This window comes from Heliangelus exortis, chromosome 14, assembly GCF_036169615.1.
Source record: "Heliangelus exortis chromosome 14, bHelExo1.hap1, whole genome shotgun sequence".
In the NCBI taxonomy this organism is placed as follows: Eukaryota; Metazoa; Chordata; class Aves; order Apodiformes; family Trochilidae; genus Heliangelus; species Heliangelus exortis.
In genome coordinates this window covers 17,117,893-17,137,287 of record NC_092435.1, presented here as the reverse complement: position 1 = coordinate 17,137,287, position 19,395 = coordinate 17,117,893, and the positions used below count along the sequence as shown (strand labels likewise).

Below are 19,395 nucleotides of genomic sequence, written 5' to 3'. Positions count from 1 at the left end.
AGTTAGCATGCAGGGAAGCACAATCAGCACAGAGGGATTTAATGATGGGATGACTGCTGTCAGGTTTCATCTCATAATATTAACAGGCTACTGCCAAGCACTGCTTTTAAATTCTCCCAGAGACTCTATAATCAAGTTAATCATAACAGGTTTGATATCTGCTCAATTCTCCTCCCTCCATCCCAGTTATCCTCAGTTGCTCTGAAATTTCTTATCTGGTTCTGGCCAAGTCCCCTGACACCAGCTGATACCCTCTGGATGCTGCATCCAGATCCCATCACTGCAGGCTCTGCCTTTGCCAAAGCCCAACTGGGCTTAAGGCAAGTCAATAATATTAAACCAAACTGATTTTGCTCAGGAGCATCAGACACTTGTATCCAAATGCAAGGTGCCCAACAAAAATGCAACCCAGCTGCTTGGGCTAGAATCCTTTTGCAGCATCTCAGAAAAACAAGGCATGGAACTAGGTTTGTTCTCAGCAGAACTCAGTTTCAGGAGGTTTTTCTGTGATGGGCATGCTGAGATAGCTGATGAACTGTTGTGTCATGCAGCACCTTGCACTATGGCCTGACTTGAGCTCTGCAAACTGTAAATAACTTTGAATGAGCAGCTATGCAGCACTTATGTAAGCCACTTTTTTTTTTCTAGGATTATACTACATGCTTACAGAGGCAAGGACTGAAAGGAAACATTGAGGCAAAACATTTAGTTTTGACCACAATGTGCTTTCCATCTCCCTGCATTTTGAGTGCTGGAGTCAGTGTCAGGGACAGCTGAACAACTTTGCCAGGCATGGAAGGGGACACATCCATAACCAGTGGGTGACCATGGCCTGATAAAACTTGGAGCTTTGTATTTAGAAACATTTTGAAACAATGAATTCTTGATCCCTTTGAGTTCTCTGTGTCAGTGGATGCTGATTAACAGGTACTGCCAGAGGGGAACCCAAGATTATATTCTTACTGCACAGCACCCCATCTGAAAATCTTTCAAAGCAAACTGTGATGTGGTGGTAACTATCAGAAGAAAAAAAAAAAAAACCACACAATTTTATTTTTTCCATTGCAGAAAAATGCTAAAAAAATAATCACTCTTGCTCTGTGCCTCATTAAACATCTATGAAAGCTGTTATGAAGCCCTGGAGCTCCTGCATTTTATGATGAGATGTGGTCAAGTCATTGAACCCAAGATTTAGGCTCATAGGAGCTGACTCCCACCCATATAACAAAAAAAAAAAAACCAAACAAACCAACCCCAAAAACCCAAACAGCTCCAGAAATTATTTCCCAGCTCCGATTAGTTCAGTATTTTTCTACCTCTAATCAAAAATCTCTGCATTTGTTGGTCTTGTGTCACTCTTAGTTCACTTGCCACTACCTACATGAAGTCTTCTAATCTTCTAGTATTGATTTCTCCAGTACTTTCACAATTTTATACTTCAAAAGGAAGATAAAACCTGTTTCCCCAGCCCAGCACTCCAGAGAAATATGCACATTATGAAAGCAAGTCCTTTCAGTTATAAAAATCTCTGAGGTGAGGAAATGGCAGTATCCAGATGCCCATCTCTCCCCTTACCCTGCCCCAAACAACATCCTTGCAAGGACAACCACATTTTCAGGTTGATAAATACACCCAGAGGTAAAGTGTGCTCAGCTTGGGCCAGGGAGCAATTGTGTTTCAGCTGAATATCTTGGTATTCATACTCCTCATCCAGAGTCTTGTGCTGTGCTGAGGCCACTGACAGTCAGGTGGGACCAGGCTGAGACTTTCACTGTTATGAGCAGATTTATCAAACCTGAACATCTCTTTTATCACCTCCTGCAGCTGCTGCACTCAGAAGTCAGGCAGAGGCAAAAGCAGTAAGGAAATACCTTCTGGGGCAGCACAATGCCAAGCCAGGAGAAGCACTGAGCCAAGTACCAGCTAGCTTTTAATGCAATTATTTAATTACACACCCATTATTAACTTCTGGAGCTGCATAATTGTGTGATTTATCAAATCTAATGCCTGCAGTCAGTGTTTATTGGTGGGGCTCAGGGAGAATTTTCCTATCTCAGAGAGTGGTACAACTGGCTCAGAGCACAAAAGGGGTTTTGCTTCCCTCTGAAGCAGCAGGTAGTGCCCAGTGGTGGAGGCAGGGCTGGTGGCTGGCTCAGCATGGCAGTTTCTAGGTAGCAAATGAGATTTCAAGGACAGAAAGAAAAGGAAAGGAATGCACTCTCATTTTCCCAACATACAGTCCAAGCAAATGGACATTTTTCTGTTGTTGAGCACGAACAGAGTAGATGGAAGTGTCAGGAATAGAAAACATTAAAAGGGAGAATGCAAAAGCCCTTGGATTGCTTTAATTTTGAAAATGCACTTTAGATGAAAGGAATGGTTTTGGAAGTTAATTGCATTTTGCTCTGCCATAAGACAGTTAATGACAAAACTTGCTTCTGACCTTACTCATCAGCTTTCCATCTTTGGAGCAAATATTAGATGTCAGCATTTAAGAGTCTTTCTTCAAACAGCAGTGTGATTTCAGTGATAGGCAGAGCTATTCCCAGATATCCAATCTCCTGACCTACAGGGGCAGAAACCTAACAAGAACACTTGCTGGGAGCCTACATGAGTCTGAAAATTTCCCATTGTGTGGCCAAACTAAACTCTAATAACTCCTTTTTCTCCAGCACTCTGAGATATGCAGGCTGAGGGCCAAGTTAAACAGATACTTTCAAGCTTCTCTCTGTTTCCACTGACAACTTTAATACCTGGCAAATTAGAAGCCTGAGCACCCATGGAATTGTCTGACACGAATCAATAGAACTGAGCAACAAAAAGAGAAATACATAAATAAGCAGTGAAGCAAAGTTGGGTTTCCATTGCTCCCTGCCAAGGAAGAATTTATCTACAGAGAAAGCGAGTGCATTTAGAAAGTGACAACTGCCAGGAGTATGGTACACAGAAGTTTCCACTCACATTTGCTCCTGGATAAAGAGGAAAAACTTAAATTGTGAAAGCAGAGTGTGCTACATTTTTGCTGAAGTTCTCAGGGTTATTACTATTTATCTTAGAGTATCTGCCTTGCACAGGTTTGGTTTCAATGCTTGGTGCAGTTGTGAAAGCACAGTAAAATTCCCTTTAATCCATAAGCTCTCACAAACCCTGAGCTCACTCTAGATGTGCAAAACACTGTGGGCTGGCTCATACTACCCAGAGGTCCTGGGTTGACTTCCTAGAGACAGAGCTGGTGATGCACACACACGTGGGAAGCCACCACAGCACACTAAGATCAGAGCAGGTCCCCTCAGAGCTGGTCAGAGTTGCAGCTGTTTGTTACCTCAGGTCTGGCTGAACCCAGCAGCTCCTGGCTGCACAGACTCTGATCTGCAGAGTGTCACCCACCCCACCCAAATGAACAGGGACCTGTCATTTACAGATGGGGCCTCCAGGCTGGTTGAGCACAGATCATGAAGCAGTCTTCTGCTCCAGCCCACATGCTGCCCCATCCATGCACACTCCTGCCCTTTCCAGAATTAACTTCCAGAATTAAGAGCCATTTCAAGGGAAGATACTGACACTAATTCTGCCAGCCAGACCAGGAGTACCAGCAGCTTGTGGAGAAACTGAAGCTTTTGACAGGTTCCAGATTCAGGGGCAAGGTAACACGACTTCTAACATCACAGTAGCATAACCTGGCAGGACACATTTCCCTTTTTGTGTTTGAAAAGAGCTGGATCTAGTGCATGTTACAATTCTGTCATGCCAAGCATCAACCTGCTCTTAAGTCTGCAGCAGTTCTCTCTGCTCTACCACCACCAAAACATGACAGCACACACAGGTAGTGTCTTGGATCTGCTGCTTTTCATATTCATGATTTTTGTGCCCCTTCCTCCAGTGACTGTCTCTTAGTTCTTATGTTTCCTGGAGCAGGAGCTGGTTTTGCTTTCTTTCTGAATCTGAAATCTCTCATCAACTGTTGAGGACTGAAAGCACTGCAGCAGTAGAAATAAAATAAGCTTACTGAATTACACAATTATGTGACAAACTGCTGGTTATTCAGATTTGGTTTAAGGTTATGAGAATGTAGCTTTATGCTCCTTTTAAACACACATAAAATACATTCACAAAGTGACTGAGCACTGCCTGATGGTAAATTCTCCCAGACACTCATTCTGAGTTGAGACAGGAGTGATGCCACAGCCAGGCTGTGAGGGGAACTTGTTCCAAAGAGACAACTGTTAAAGGGTCTCTGAACACAGCAGGGAAGTTCAAAAGCCACTCTCACATTGGAATCCCTTTGAGAACCAACACTAAATTATCCAGACCTCCTCCAATTAATTCCTTGGATGGAAGAAACCAGGCTTAACAAACATTACTTTGAAGGCAGCCTATGACAGAAAGTACCTTTTTTCCTCCTCCCCAGCGCTTGCTGCTCCTCAAGGTCACCTTGTGACACAACTCCTCTCCAGGGTTCTCCTACTTTTAACACACTAAGGTTGCTCCATGTGATTGAAGTTGCTTCTCTCCTGCTGCCTTCATCACCTGTAATAAGGGCAGACAGCAGAAAATGAAAGGTGGTTCTCTTAATTGCATCAGTTACAGGCCAGCAGTTGTAATGCTGAAAAGCTCTGCCCTTCACTGGCGTGCTGCTTGGTAATTCTGAAGGGCTGGAGAGGAGAAGAGAAAAGAACTTTTGCCCTACACTGCAAGAGTGTTCAACACACACTCTTGCTTTTCAGGATCATTTTAGAGTTTGTCACAGATTATTCATTATTTCATGCTTTGTTATACTTAAAGTCACAGCTGTCAGGTCTGCTTTCAGAAACGTCAAATTTTTACTGACCTGTGTCAGAACAATGAGAGAGAATAATATTGTATGGAGAGGACAGGTGCATTTATAGATTTATACAGTGCACTGAAATGTGGCAAGCTAAAGAGACAGGGCAACAGGACCCTGGATTTACTCCTACACCTACTTTTAAAACACTGAGTGATTTGAAATACCCACATCCAATGTGTGCAATGTCACTGTCTTACGGGATGCTGTAAAAGTAAATTGAAATGGCTTGTATTTTTTTAATTTTTCTTTTTTTTTTTTAATAATTTTGACCATTAATTACACAGAGACCAAACCTGGCAGAGACAGGGTCAATATACCAGACTGTTTGTTCCCAACAGGAGAAGAGCTGTTAGCAAGAGCAAGGAATCCATACTGTCTGACCACGACCGTGAGGCTGTCAAATACCAGCCAGCTGCACAGGTAGAAGAGGACACCATGGACTTGACACTGGAAGACTCTGTTCTCCTTCCTATGGATCCAAACCTGGAATGCCACAGCCCACCTCCAGATTACAACTCTGTTGTTCACTACTCAGCCCCTCCAGTGTAATCAGCCCAGCCTGGCCCAGGGCATCCTGCACCACTCTTAACCACGTGAGCTTCACACACACCTCCACGCCTGGATCAAGGGGCTGGCTAAAAATGGAAGGGAAATCTGACAGGATAATGGCTCCTGTTTCTTCTGGCACATCTCTGATGTGAATAGCAACATTTTAAGAGCATCTTCTTTACTATCTCTCAAGGCCTATTGCAGCATATGCAGCAAATCAAAATTCTGTCTATCCAAGCAGTAAGTAGGAGCTGTAACCCAGAACTGCTTCCACTCCTGCCTCTCCAGCTGGGAAGGCATTGGTGTTTGCAGATTTACAGGTTCCTTCCTTCACATTTTACTCCGTAAGAGCTACCAAAAATCATGCCAAGCTGGCTCTGAAAACAAGATTCCTTCTGCTGGTCCTGCACCCATCCTGCAGGGACTGCTTAGCACGATGCTGGAAGGGAGCAGCAGCAAACAACAGCCACACACATTAGTGCTTTGCTTTTGGAGAAATCCAAACCTGAAACATTCTCAATTTGGGGGCTCGCCTTGCATAAAGATTTCTGAAATATCCTGAAATCCAAAATACTCTGTGTGTCATTTGTGATGTAATGATTTCCAGTGCCTACAAGACACATCTAAAATGAGAAGGCACAGAGAGAGGAGGCAGAACTCATGTCCAGAGACAGGCTGGTCTTTTGGGCCACCAGTGCAGTCCAGTATTTCTCCCTGTGTTTTCTCCTTGCCCATCCAGCAATTTATTTGGCAGCCATGCAATAGGGAACCTTGATGGAGATGCACCTCTAATGACTGCAAGGCCAAATCACTGCCTTAAGTAAGAACTTTCTTTAGCTTAAATAGAATTTCCCACACAGGTTTGTGTCAGTGTGCATAAAATACTCATTAAAAACAAGAATTACACACAAAATGCACATACACCCTTGAGGCACTAGCAGGGTTACAGCTTTGTTGTGTTTCCTTTCTGCACACAGGCTATTTACTAAAATAAATAAATACATAAAAAAGCACTTCCTTTGGATTCTGTGGCAAATGCCCAGCAGTTTGATCCTGGGAATCCTAGCCTGTGATAAACTGTAAGCACATGTGGCACAGATTTGTCTCTGTTTGTTTGCCAAGGTAAATACTGGTATGATACGCAACGCTCTGCCTGGGTTCCTGGAAATTCAAAGTTTTTTGGATTTTTTGCAGCCCAATCACACAGGACTGAACTGATCACAGGTCCTCACATGTGAGGAATTTCAAGCATGCTGCCCCCTGCCCAAAAGTTGCATGTGGCAGAGACTGTATACCCACACACAGCCCATGTGTGTGCACAATTTAATAAGCAAATAATCTGGGTTATTTTTAGCCTGACACGGAACAATGAGTTGATTTTAGAAGTCTAGGAAGATAAAAGGTATCTAAATTGCAAGGAGAAAAAGGATGAGAAGGATTTTCTTTGACAGCCAAGGCTATCACCTCCTAAGTTATAAACTGACATCTATAAATCTGGGCAGTTTCTTCCAAGGGCTGCATGACCCTTTTCTTCTTAGACTTGATGCTGATTTGACTTCTTCAGAGAAAAACACTTTTTTCTTCATGATTAAAAACTAAAGGAAAAAAAGAAATCCAGTGCTTGCAAAACAATTCTGTTACCTTGGGGAAGACAGCCTGAACACCCTCACAGCAGTGAAGAAAACAATTCTGGATGATGGGTTACAGTTGGTTTCGTTGAAGTAAACACAAACAAGCCTCAGGTATTATCAAGGGGGGAACTAATCTCCAAACCCCAAACCATGTTAACTGTGAATGCTCAAGCATCTGAAGGATGGGCTCCTGAGAACTGCACTTCTCCTGCTCCTTGACTTCAGATCCAATGTTTTAAGGAAATCACCTGCAGTAGCTCACAAAACGTTTGTTCATAGTGGACCTGCTGGACAGCTGTGATCTGTTGATGCTTTATGGTTCTTTTTTGCACTTCTTTGTATTTTAGTACCCATGTATTAAGTAGGGCTGGTCATAGAGCAGAAGAAACTACTGGGAAAAATTAATCTGATGAGCTGTAGAAAGCTCATTGGATTGGTTTTTCATCAAATAGTAAATGATCTGTAGCTCTGATCAAATAATTGATTGTTTCTTTTGGAAATAATTTATTCACATGGCAAAAAGAAACCCAGGTGCAGATAGTTTGGCTCTGCTGTGAGCAGCACCAGCCTGAGAGGGTTTGTTATTGTGCCTTGTTCTGGAGGATAAGAAAAACAATGTTCAAAAACCCTTGCTTGTAAACCTTAAAATAAGTACATATAGGGAAAAAAACCCTGCAATTATGCCTCTGTTTTGAAAAAGACTGGGAAACACTGCTGGGTGAACTGTTTGCTTCTAAGAGAGCTGAGAACATCACCTGCCCACTGCCTCAAGGCTGAACTGTAGAGGTTCCTGGGAGGATCACAAAGTTTCCTGAGCAGGACCCAGTGGGCACTGAGGGAGCTCTGGCTCTCAGCCCTTCTGCTGGGGAGCTGCTGTGAGACCAGAGCCCAAAGCTCAAGACACAGCTGAAAACACTGCTGGCACTGACAGAACCTCAACACTGGGGTCACCTCTGCAGTGGCAAAATCAAGAGCCAGCTGGGGCAATATTGGTGGCCACCTCTTCCGAGAGAAAAGGCAACCTCCCAGCCTGCAACAGTGGCCTTCAAGGAATTCTTCCAGAACTTCTGGAAATGACAAGTGACTGGGTGTTTGGGCAGCTGGGTTTCCAATGTTGAGTGGAAGATTATTTTTTTTTCCTCTTTATAGTAACTGTAACAAGCAGAAGTATTGCCTGAAAAGTATTATTGAACATATGTCTTATATTTTATTTACTAATATTTTGTTTGACCTTTTCTCTCCCTTAATTTAATTATTGTTCTTTTCTTACAGTGATGTATATAATTTACCCAGTAGAAACAAATATAGTGATTCATTTATGTGGTAAAATTTGTATCATTTTAGGCAAAAGAGAGAGAGTTACCCAGACATAACAGAGTTAAGTATTGTTACTAAACCTTTCACTAATGCTTGCAGGCCAGGCTCCAGTTTACAGTACCCTACCAGTGCCATTTCATAGCAGTTCTCCACTTGGCTGCCACTATCTCTGCCTCTCATTTATTCTCCACATTTAGTTTCAGTTAGGAAACAGGGATCTGGTGGAATCTGGCAGGTTTCTCTCATTCCTGGAAGTGTCACCATGCAGCTCACAGTAAAGGTGAGGAATTCCCACTGCCTCTGAGCTGAGGGCTGGTGTATTGGCAAGGGGATCAGAAGGGGCCAAACTGTTTTAAAGATGATGCTTATTATTTTTTCAGACTTCTCAGGGATTCTTACTTGACTTCTGTCAGCCACCTCTTTATCTAACCTGACTGAGCTCAGCAGTATCTGGTATTAACACATCCCTTTGTTTTCTTCAGTGGTGCTCAACTCCCCCTGATTTCTCCTCTTGTAACCCCAGAGAATTATGGCAAAGGAACTCAGAGCTCACCACCAAGTTTTGTCTTCTCTCCAACAACCACCTGCCCCACAGGTGTCCAAGGATAAGTGCCTTCACCTGCATCTTATTGTTCAGGCTGATGTTTTTAGCAGCCTGCTTTTCTCTCTCCTCTTTTCTCTACTTCCCATCTATTTCTTGATACCTGTTCTTCCCAGTCCCTTTGGATTGCTTTCCTCTCCCTTTTGAGTGAAATCAGGAATAGGACTCATTTCACTTCCAGATGCTGAACTAGATGATCTGAAGCAAGCTCTCACATTAGACTTTTCCCAATGTAGGCAAAGGAAAACTGGTTTATATTGGCTTATCTGGAAGCCTCTCTGTATCCTTCCCTGAACAAGAGAAGCTTTTTCACCTACTGATTTTTTTTCAATATTGCTACCTGGAACAAAACAAAGGTTGGGGACTCTCTGTCAATCTCATCTTTCTCCTAGTCCTTTCTCAAACAATGAGGTTCCTCTCCAGTCCTTCCAAATTATCCTCACAAGAAGAAGGGTCCTAGCCAGGATATTCAGGCTATCAAGGAAGGTCAGATAAAAACCTCAAGTTTGAGGAAGTCTCAAGACTGAAATCTGAGCCCAGCCAGTGCTGAAGATGTGGATGCATTTATGGCTGTCTGCAGGCAGAAACTGCTCTGTGTAGGACACCCTACTGCTTCCATCCCTGCTCTTTCCTGAGCCTGTTTGGCAAACCAGGAGGAATCTGGTGTGTCCAGGCACTTCCCTCTTTGTATTTTCCCTCCTGTGTACTGTCAGTCAACAAGGGAGCCTGGAGCTGGCCAGCCAACAGTTAGTGACTGATCTTCTGATCCCTCATCCTGAGTGTTGGCACTGCCTTAGGCTCATAGAACCCTAGAATGGGCTGGGTTGGAAGGGACCTCAGAGCTCCTCAAGTCCAACCCTTGATCCACTCCCCCCGTGGTTCCCAGCCCATGGCACTGAGTGCCACATCCAGGCTCTTTTGAAATATCTCCAGGGATGGAGAATCCACCCCTTCCCTGGGCAGCCCATTCCAATGGCTGAGCACCCTCTCCAGAAAGAAATCCTTCCCTAATATCCGACCTAAACCTCCCCTGGCACAACTTGAGACCTCTTGTGCCCTCTTGTCTTGCTGAGAGTTGCCTTGTCACATCCTATCTTGCTTTACCAAGCTGCTCTGGCCCTAATCCAGCTGTAAGGGTTGTGGTCCTGGGTCCATGGTCTCTAGATCCCACCAGCACCAGTTGGACAGCACTGGGAAGTGTTTGCATGGAAACCTCACCAGCTACATGAGGGAAAGCATTACCTGGTTTTCCTGAAGACAGGAGTTGGCCAGGATGGCTAAAACTCTCAAAGATCAGCCTTTTCCTACCATCAAGTGAACGGAAACTTCAGAAGGCAGCAATAATTCTTTTGTCCCTTCCTGCAAATACTAATGGCCAAACCCTAGGATTTAACTTCAATTAACTGGGGACATGAAAGAAAATAACCTAAATGCCATGTAACATGAAGGAATGTTTGTCTGCCATGTTCCTGTCTGTCTGAAGAATGTATGCACTGAAACCAACGCTTTCTTATGTAGTCAAAAATTGTACTGTATCTATTAACCAAAAAAAAAATAAAATAAAATAAAAAGATTCTATATTTATACAGCCCCGGGCTCCTGCGTGTCATCTCTTGGCTTGAAAAGTGTTGTCCTTGAAGCAGAGTATAAATAAATAATGCAACAGTTTTGAGAGACTTTTCCAAGGCATAGATCTCATTAATTTCTACAGGGGGTTGAAAACTTAGGACATGAGCCTGCCACACTGTCACTGCTCAGAGGTATCCAACCACCACCTGTGCTTGGAGGATTCACAGATCTCAGAAAACACTGGCCTGATATGCTGGAGAAAGACACAAATGTAGTTCTGCTGCCAAGAAACAGAGAGGCTGCTGTCTTGTGACATTTTAAATAAATAAATGAATGAATGGGACTGAGACAGAAGATAGAATCCTGCATTTTAAATAACACCCATGTTTACCAAAGCATTTGAGTATGGAAGTCTGTGAAGATAATTTGCAGAATGTGGCAGCACTTGGGGGTCGTTCAGATTCAAAATTCCAGAAACTGTGTTTCATTAGCTTACCATAATATTCTAAAAAGAACACAATTAAAGACATATTTCCCAGCACACAACCACAATATTATTATTGAATTCTCACTTGAATAAGCTCTGCACTGTTGAAACAGAGAACACTCCTTGCTCTTACTTTGCACTTCAGGTCTGACACTGAAGGCTGAGGCAGCAGGGAAGCCATTTTCCTTACCAGCTGGCTAATCTTTCTCAAATACTATTTCCCAACCCTCTCTCCAGTTTGCTGGCACAGCAGGTAACTTCTGGCAGAAAAAAAAAATTTTTTGCAGATGTTTACAGACTGAAAAATACAAGTTTCTAGCTCTGTCTTAAAATAAGTACTGTTATTAGGAGGGAAAAAAAAAATTGTTCGAGTTTCAGGGCCACTCTTCCATTAGCACCATCTTCAAAGTTCCTGGTCTGTGTATTTTGCCAGTCACATTCAGAACTATCAAGCACTCAACTCAGTTCAAACATTTTAGTTTCTCTTCATTCCCTGTTCCAAACAGTCCTAGAAATAAGTGTCTAAATTATAGATGTCATTTGAAACGCAGCAATCTCCTTTCATCCACATAATGAGCAAGAACATTCTTCTCTGTAAACTATAAAATGTTTTATTTCCTTACATAAGGCATGAGTCACTAGATGCCAGGCAGTGTGGGTTCCTTTTTGGGGAGACAAATGTAGCAATGGCAGAAGGAAAATATACAAAATTAACTCTGATTTGCTTTTAGCACAAAATCTGAATTATTAATCACACACAGCTTGAGCCACACTGTGGAAGGTACTATGTTATGGAAGGCCTTGGAAATGAATTTCAGGGAAAAAAGTACATGAAGAAGCAAGAAATGAAAGCTGCTCTCTTAGGTTAGAAGTAGCCAGGCTACTTCTCTGTCCCTTACTTTTGGCAGAAGTGATGCAGAAGATTTTTGTTGTTGCAGCACAAGAGTGCAGAGATGCAAGACCAAGAAAAAAAATCTATTGAAACTTGGTGGTTTGAGGTGGTAAAAAACCACGATGAAAATGTGGACTAGGAAAAGAAATGTTTAGGAGCAAGATAAACAGATTTTGTGGTGGTCACATTAGAAAACTAAGAAGAAAAATCCAGCTAATCTCCAGTCAGATATTTTTTCCTTCCTTCCCAAAGCAGATTCAACTTATGAGGGTCTGTGAAGTGCAAGGCTTTGAAGGAGCAGCAAATACTGTTTGTTTTATGTGCCCTGTCCACAGTGGGGCCCATAAGCAGATAATACTTTTGTCTCAAAACTGAGGTAGCCCCCAACTTTCCCAGGATCTCAGCACACCAAGTGCCCTCTGACAGCCCCAGAATGAACTTACTCTGCATAAAGAGATTTTTCTTTGGAGGAGAGCAAGAGGTGGAGTTGGTCTGTCAGCCCTGCTCTGCATCCATAAGTAGGTTGAGTTGAAAGGGAACATACACCACAGTGTGAAAACTTAGTAATGCAGGCAACACATCTCAGTGTCTTCCTTTACCAGCAGGTGACCAAAGCATGGTTCTACCTGCCCTAGAAAGAGTGGGAATACACAGGTACCAGCTGCTCCTGTCTAAATCCAAGGAGTAAATCTACTACTTGCATACCTCCCAGGGCAAACTGTAGCTACACACATGCTTTACTAAGTTTAGCAATTTCACCCATCCAAATGAAGAAGAAATTTAAAACAACATTTAAATATAATATTCTGGAAGGGGATCACACTAAGACAACTGTCCTCTCCTTTGCAAATGCAGGAACTTTATTTCCTCCAGATAATATGAGAGGAAAAAAGGAAATGCTTCTGTCAATGATGCAGTTTCTTGACTGACTCAGGTATAAGTGTTTCTCCTTTTCCCACGAGCTTTTCTTTCCACAGTTGTTACTGTGAAAAATTTGCAATTTATACTTCTTTAGTCTTTCTTTGCTTCACTGAGATTCAAACCTGACAGCAGCTAAGATCAAAGAGACCAGAAGCATAATGAAGTCCTTTTTTTCCTGCTAAACTGAAAAAAAACAATCAAAACATTAGCCCCCAACTCCCTGTGTAGCTCTGTGCCTTCTGCCCTTCCAGCCTGCTGGGGATGGGCAATATTAGCATGGCTTTTTTAAGTTAACACTACACAGCTGGTGATCCTCAGGGCCAGGAGAATAAACCTGGGCATCTTTGGGCACCCTTCTTTCAGTAGTTGTTGTTTATTTTTAAGCTGGACCATTGTCAGAGTGAATTCCTCAAAAACCCAAAGGTTAATTTGCTTTTCATAACTATGTATTTGAAAAAAAAAAAAACCCAACACAAAAACCACCACCCCAAAACTTGATTCTTTCCTGGGAGAGTTCTGACCTTTTATTCATGTATATTTTTCAAATCCTGTCTTTCACTGTTTATGCCCCAAGCTAGGATGTCAGAAGCCATCTTAGCACAGAGCAGAGCTACAAAGACAAGTAGGGGTAAGGCAAGGAGAGCAGGTGGAACAGGGTGAGAATCATAAATGTGGTGGATCAAGGCAATGGGTTTCCATAATTATGTCTACTAAAACATCTGGGATGTTCAGAATGACTCCACTCTTTTCCCAAAGCTTCTTAGACAAGCAACAAAACCCTCTCATGATCTAGTGTCTAGGTAGAAGTGGAACATGACTTTCCAACCCTCTGAAAGGAGAAGAGAATGGTGGACTGAAGCCAAAATATTATCCCCCCCAAGTGCTGAAATATTTAGATCAAAATCTGAGCATCACAAGTGACTTCTTGTCTACCTGATGGATTGTTTCTCAACTTCAAGCTGCACTGGAGGTTACATCAATAGTTCCTCCTGTTGTCATGGTGACTCAGAAATGGATCAGAGCCCTGCACTGACACCTATTGACTCAGCATCTCTTTCCCTGCTGAATGATGGTTTTGTCTGTGCTGATGCAACATGGTTTGGCTTTGATGCTAATCTTTGGATTTGTGAGATCCCAGATGCCTTCAGGAATTTGTAACAAATAGAACGTGCCAGCAGACTGCAAAGACAAACTGAAGTTGTCTTCATCTCCACTCCTTTCCTTTGCCCCAGTATTTCCTTCCAGAAAGGAAAAGCTAGGAACTGAGAATATGTGGTTGTCTTCCAGTGGTGCTAAGGACAGTTCTGGAGCTGGCAGTGATGCATTGCTTCCCTCTCTTCTGGGAGTAAAGTACCTGCAAACCACAGCTCTTTAAGCACAAGTGGACTGTGACTGCTCTAAAGCATGCTAAGTGGATCCACCCTCCTAACATTATCCCAAGAGTTGTACAGGTAGCAACAATCTATTCCCAAGGACTCCAGGTGTCAGGGAGTTTATTTATGCAGTTTATGCTTTAGTAGCCCATCTTTTCTCTGTTTTAACCCCATTCAGTAAAGAGCAATATTTTTAATCAGCTTAAATCCTAACTACTAAGTATCTGTATTTAAAGAGAGAACTGGAAGAGAATATGCAAACCTGGTCATGCTGTCCTATTCCCATCTAATATAATGGGAGAAGACCCAAAATGGAAAGTAACTACTTGTGGTAGCTTGAAAAATCTACACAAAGAATCTTGGTACTGCAACACTAACAAATTTTGCTCACATCAAGGATTTAGTTAAGTCCCCCTGACACCCAACAGGCTGAGCTGCTCTGATACCTGGACTACTGCCTGGTCAGCCCTCTTGATTCCCTCACATAGAGTCCACAATTTGCCCTTCAGAAAATTCCCTCCTTCTCTGTGTGCAAAGTGTTCAGCAGCAGCTAAAGGGAAAATCAGAAACATCACTTGACTCTTCCCTCAGCTCAGTATTCCCTTCCTTTCTGGTCTTCCTCTTCAAAGAGCAAGGCCCTCAACTGGTACTGATGGCAGAAGTTTCTCAGTGTTCACCAAGGACAGTGGAAAGGACTCAGAGAGTGGTTCATAAGGGAGCTCACAGAACCAGAACCAGAGCAATGTTCCTGTTGGACTGGGGGGAAGTCAGAGCCCAACAACACAATGACAAAATCAAATAAACAAAACCCCACACCCAAAACACACCTGCATGCAAACATATCTATGAACAAGTGGTGATTAAAGCTTTTTAGTTTGTGGGGACCTCTATGGAAAATTCTATAGTGCTTGTGCACAACAGAGCTTTGAGGGACACGGAACAAAACCAGAGCAGTGTGGGGCATTTAACATCAAGACATTATCAAGATGAGAATTTAGTGTCATACATCAGCAAACAAGAAAATAAACCCATTAACTCATAAGGGCCTTGTAATTTTCTCCAGGGGTTCCATTTTGTTCTGAATCCAGGCCCTCCCATGCCACCTCTGTAAGCTCAGGGATGCTGGGTGAAATCCCTCCTAAGGGGTACTTGTTGGTTTCTCATTTGATTTTGCAGTTTGTGTCAAGTTTCCATAGGCTTTTGCTGTTCATTTTTTTAAATGATATATGAACACTTCTCAGGCATGTGGCAACTCAGACCAAGTGCAGGAGAAGATGATACAAGTCCTTTACAAGTCCCAAAAAGTGCCATGAAGCACTATATGAAATATTTCTAGTATGCAATTGAAGAGAAACATTTCTCAGTCACTTAGAAGTCTGTCATATGTTCCTACAAAGAATGCTTATTAGGACTTATTAATGGAGTCCCTCAGGGGTCGGTACTGGGACCGGTGCTGTTCAATATCTTCATCAACGACTTGGATGAGGGTATAGAATGTCCCCTCAGCAAGTTTGCTGATGACACTGAGCTGGGAGGAGTGGCTGACACACCAGAAGGCTGTGCTGCCATTCAGAGAGACTTAGACAGGCTGGAGAGTTGGGCAGGGAGAAACAGGATGAAATTCAACAAGGGGAAGTGTAGAGTTTTGCATTTGGGGAAGAACAACACGATGTCCCAGTATAGGTTGGGGGCTGAGCTGCTGGAGAGCAGTGTAGGTGAAAGAGACCTGGGGGTCCTGGTAGACAAGAAGATGCCCATGAGCCAGCAATGTGCCCTTGTGGCCAAGAAGGCCAATGGCATCCTGGGGTGCATCAGAAAGGGTGTGGTTAGTAGGTCAAGAGAGGTTCTCCTCCCCCTCTATTCTGCATTGGTGAGGCCACACCTGGAGTATTGTGTCCAGTTCTGGGCCCCTCAGTTCAAGAAGGACAGGGAAGTGCTTGAAAGAGTCCAGTGCAGAGCTACTGAGATGATTAAGGGAGTGGAACATCTCCCTTATGAGGAAAGGCTGAGGGAGCTGGGTCTCTTTAGTTTGGAGAAAAGGAGACTGAGGGGTGACCTCATCAATGTTTTCAAATATGTAAGGGGTGAGTGTCAGGGAGATGGAGTTAGGCTTTTCTCAGTGGTGACCAGTGATAGGACAAGGGGTAATGGGTGTAAATTGGAGCATAGGAGGTTCAAGTTGAATATCAGAAAGAATTTTTTTACTGTAAGGGTGACGGAGCCCTGGAACAGGCTGCCCAGGGGGGTTGTGGAGTCTCCTTCACTGGAGACATTCAAAACCCACCTGGACACGTTCCTAGGGGATGTACTCTAGGGGGCCCTGCTCTGGCAGGGGGGGTTGGACTAGATGATCTTTCCAGGTCCCTTCCAACCCCTAGGATTCTAGGATTCTATGATTCTATTTTAATGAGGGATGAAAGGGATTGCAAAGATCCTCAATGAAATTTTAACACAGCTTCAATGTTTACATTTACTGATGAACAGAATTTGCTCACAGAAAGATTGAATCTGTAAAAATGCCACTTCATATTTCAGTGTTTGTTTGCCACACAGATAAAAATGTCTGTACATTTGCAAAATCATTTCAATCCATCCTCACTTGCTGCTGTGTCTTACAGAGCTGAGAAAATGCATAGAAACCATCAAAATTAGTAAAACATTGAGTTTGATCTATTCAGAGTAGAAACTGCTTGTGAAGATGAGTGCCTTTTCTTTACAGAACAGAAAAATTACCATAGTTCTTTTTGGAAAAGTTTTTGGTTATGGATTTATTGGATTGGTAAGATTTTTGTAGCTTTTACATGCAAGAGGGAATAGTTCATTTTTAATTGATGGCTCCAAGATAAAAAATCCCCTTTAAAAACACTTGCAGATGGCAAGTAAATGTGTGCTTAATTTTTTGCAGAAAAGGACACTAAAATCTTGAACTATTCAGAACTGAAGATTCATAAAGACATTTTAATAACTGGGGGTTTTGTTGTTGCATTTTTTTCCTTTGCTGTGTGTCAGGCTTCATCTCAACCACTTCAATGCACATCTAAAGGGAGAGATAGGCCCTCTGTAGACACTTCAGTTGAACTCTCTCCTTTCTGCCAAGGAAGCCTCAAAAATCTGCCACACAATGGCTTGAACCACTTCATTTTAAACAGCTGAGAAATTATGCTACCAGGGATGTAAAAGGCAAGAAATGCTGAAACATAAGTCCCTTTCTGTTAGACCCTTTTGATTGTTGATGTAAAGATGTGAAGGCATTAGGAGCCCTGTGATCTTGTGTTACTCTTCTTCTCCCCAGCATCTGCCAGAGATGTTGAAAATTACTCCCTGGATTTCCAGTTGAAACTGAAGAAGCCAGTTCAGACTGGGTAAAATCACTCAGCTCTGTGTGTAGTGTTATTGACATGCCACCACTTGGGAAGTGCCCCCCTCAAAGCAGATTTTCCTCAGATCTATTATCTTTTTTTTCACTATTTGAAAAGATTTTAGTCATATATAAACACTTACTGCTGACTGACCTTTGCAGCAAGGCCATGGCAAAGATGAAGCAGGGTGCACTGCAAGAGTTGAGGGCTTTAATTTAAAGAGATTCCAGTAATCTGTGCCATATCAGGAGTAAGGATTTCCTTGGAGATCTTGGGCCATGAACACAGATCACAGAGAAGGAGCTGATCCAAAGCTTTCAGGGAGATTTATTTAAAAGGTTTTAAATGCTGTTTAAGATTGCAACACAGCAAAGTAGCACAGCAGAAAGTGCTACCTCAGCCTCAAGTTGTGGGGCTGCATGGAACAAGGCTCTTGGCAGGCAGCACACGTTCAGTGTTTCAGTGACAGCTCTAATTCCCTCATCCTGGGTCTGAAAGTATTGGCAGCAGGAGCTGAGGAGCAGCATATCATTGATTCTGCATTAAGATGCTGCTGCTGCATCTCCAGGATCCAATGCACTCAGTGCTCAGGTTCATTTCAGTCTCAGCTCTCTGTGCATCTCCCACAGCTGCCAAGGAAACCAGAGAGTGATCCACCCAAGTGTGGGGCCAGGCTGACACTGTGCCAGGAGGCAATACACAAGTGATTATTGACAACTTCAGGGATTTATAAGCTGGAAAAGGGTGATCAGGATGCAGAGAGAAGAAGGAGAAGTTTCCCTTTGTGTGCTTAGGGCAGTGCACACAACAAGGTGTGACAAGAGGGTGGTGCAGATGGCTGAGGGGCTGTGGCACTCTCAGGAGCAACACAAACTGCAGTCACTAACACCTCAGACACAGCTTATAAGCAGACAGGATTCTGGGGGACAGCCTGGAGGTTTGGGGGTTTCTGAGTTGATTGAGGGTAGGGGTTCCAAGAGTTCTTTATTTCCCCAACAGGAGAGAAAGCACCACTGGATTGTGCTTTATTCCCAAGGCAGAGGGGAGTCCAAAAAGATGAAGCTTTCCCATCTTCTTCAGAAACCCAAGAGAGATGTGTAGAGGAATCTGGAGGTAAGGCTGTTCTTGAGTAAAAGAGTGAACAAAGCCCTGGTTAGTCCATAGGGGGGACAATTTACATCCTAAAATTGCAAAGTATCTTAAAACTTTCTTTGAAGCACTTGGAAATAGGAGGAACTCAAGTAAAATTTTTCATTCTTTTGTTAATTTTGTCATAATTTCTGATTCTGTTGAAACAAGCAGTCCAGGTGTCTTAACACACCACCCACAGCAGCTAAATATCAAACCAAAAATACATTTTTTTCATAAAATGTTCAGCTGAGTATTCTCTGGAAAAAAAAAAACCAACTAAGTAAAAAAACAGAAAAAAAAACCCTCATAAAAAAAAAGCAGAAACAAAAAGCACTCATCAATTCAAGAGCACAGTTAGAATGGGGAAAGGGAAGACAAAAATAGCAGCCATCCACCTTTGCATTGCCCATCAATTCAGACACAGCTCTGACTTGGAGCCTTAGGGCTTTTGCAGTTCCACTCCCAACATACTCAGAATGACAGCAGAAGTTGAGCTGAGGCAGTGCCAGGGGATTCCTGCTTTTTATAAGGGTCTTTCCACAACAGAAATACACTTTTTATGCAGAAACTCAGAAGGGCACCAAGCAAGAATGGGTGTAAGGAAATTGCTATTTTTATTTTTTTTTTTTTCTCTTTCCACAGTACAGAGGCTCCAAAGCCCCATGTCCCTGCTGGCAATCTCACTGCTGGTAATACCTTTGTTCAGGTGCCCAGAGGCTCCTGTGCAAGCAACAGCAACA

At 42.9% G+C, this 19,395-nt stretch overlaps 1 protein-coding gene and 1 long non-coding RNA gene across 4 annotated transcripts in view; one reads left to right on the top strand and one right to left on the bottom strand.

The window, feature by feature from the left end:
* Positions 1–6,987, top strand: part of LOC139802506 (vascular endothelial growth factor receptor kdr-like) — a 118,326-nt gene extending 111,339 nt beyond the window's left edge. For all 3 annotated transcript variants that reach the window (XM_071757702.1, XM_071757704.1, XM_071757703.1), the window contains one exon: positions 5,164–6,987. In XM_071757702.1, coding sequence (XP_071613803.1) covers positions 5,164–5,374 — 211 coding nt within the window. In that variant the 3' untranslated portion in view covers positions 5,375–6,987. The remainder of the gene's footprint in view (positions 1–5,163) is intronic.
* The window catches only part of LOC139802508 (uncharacterized), a 76,484-nt gene continuing 61,494 nt past the window's right edge, over positions 4,406–19,395 (bottom strand). The window contains exon 3 of the long non-coding RNA XR_011728673.1: positions 4,406–4,527. This is a non-coding gene — a long non-coding RNA (uncharacterized lncRNA). The remainder of the gene's footprint in view (positions 4,528–19,395) is intronic.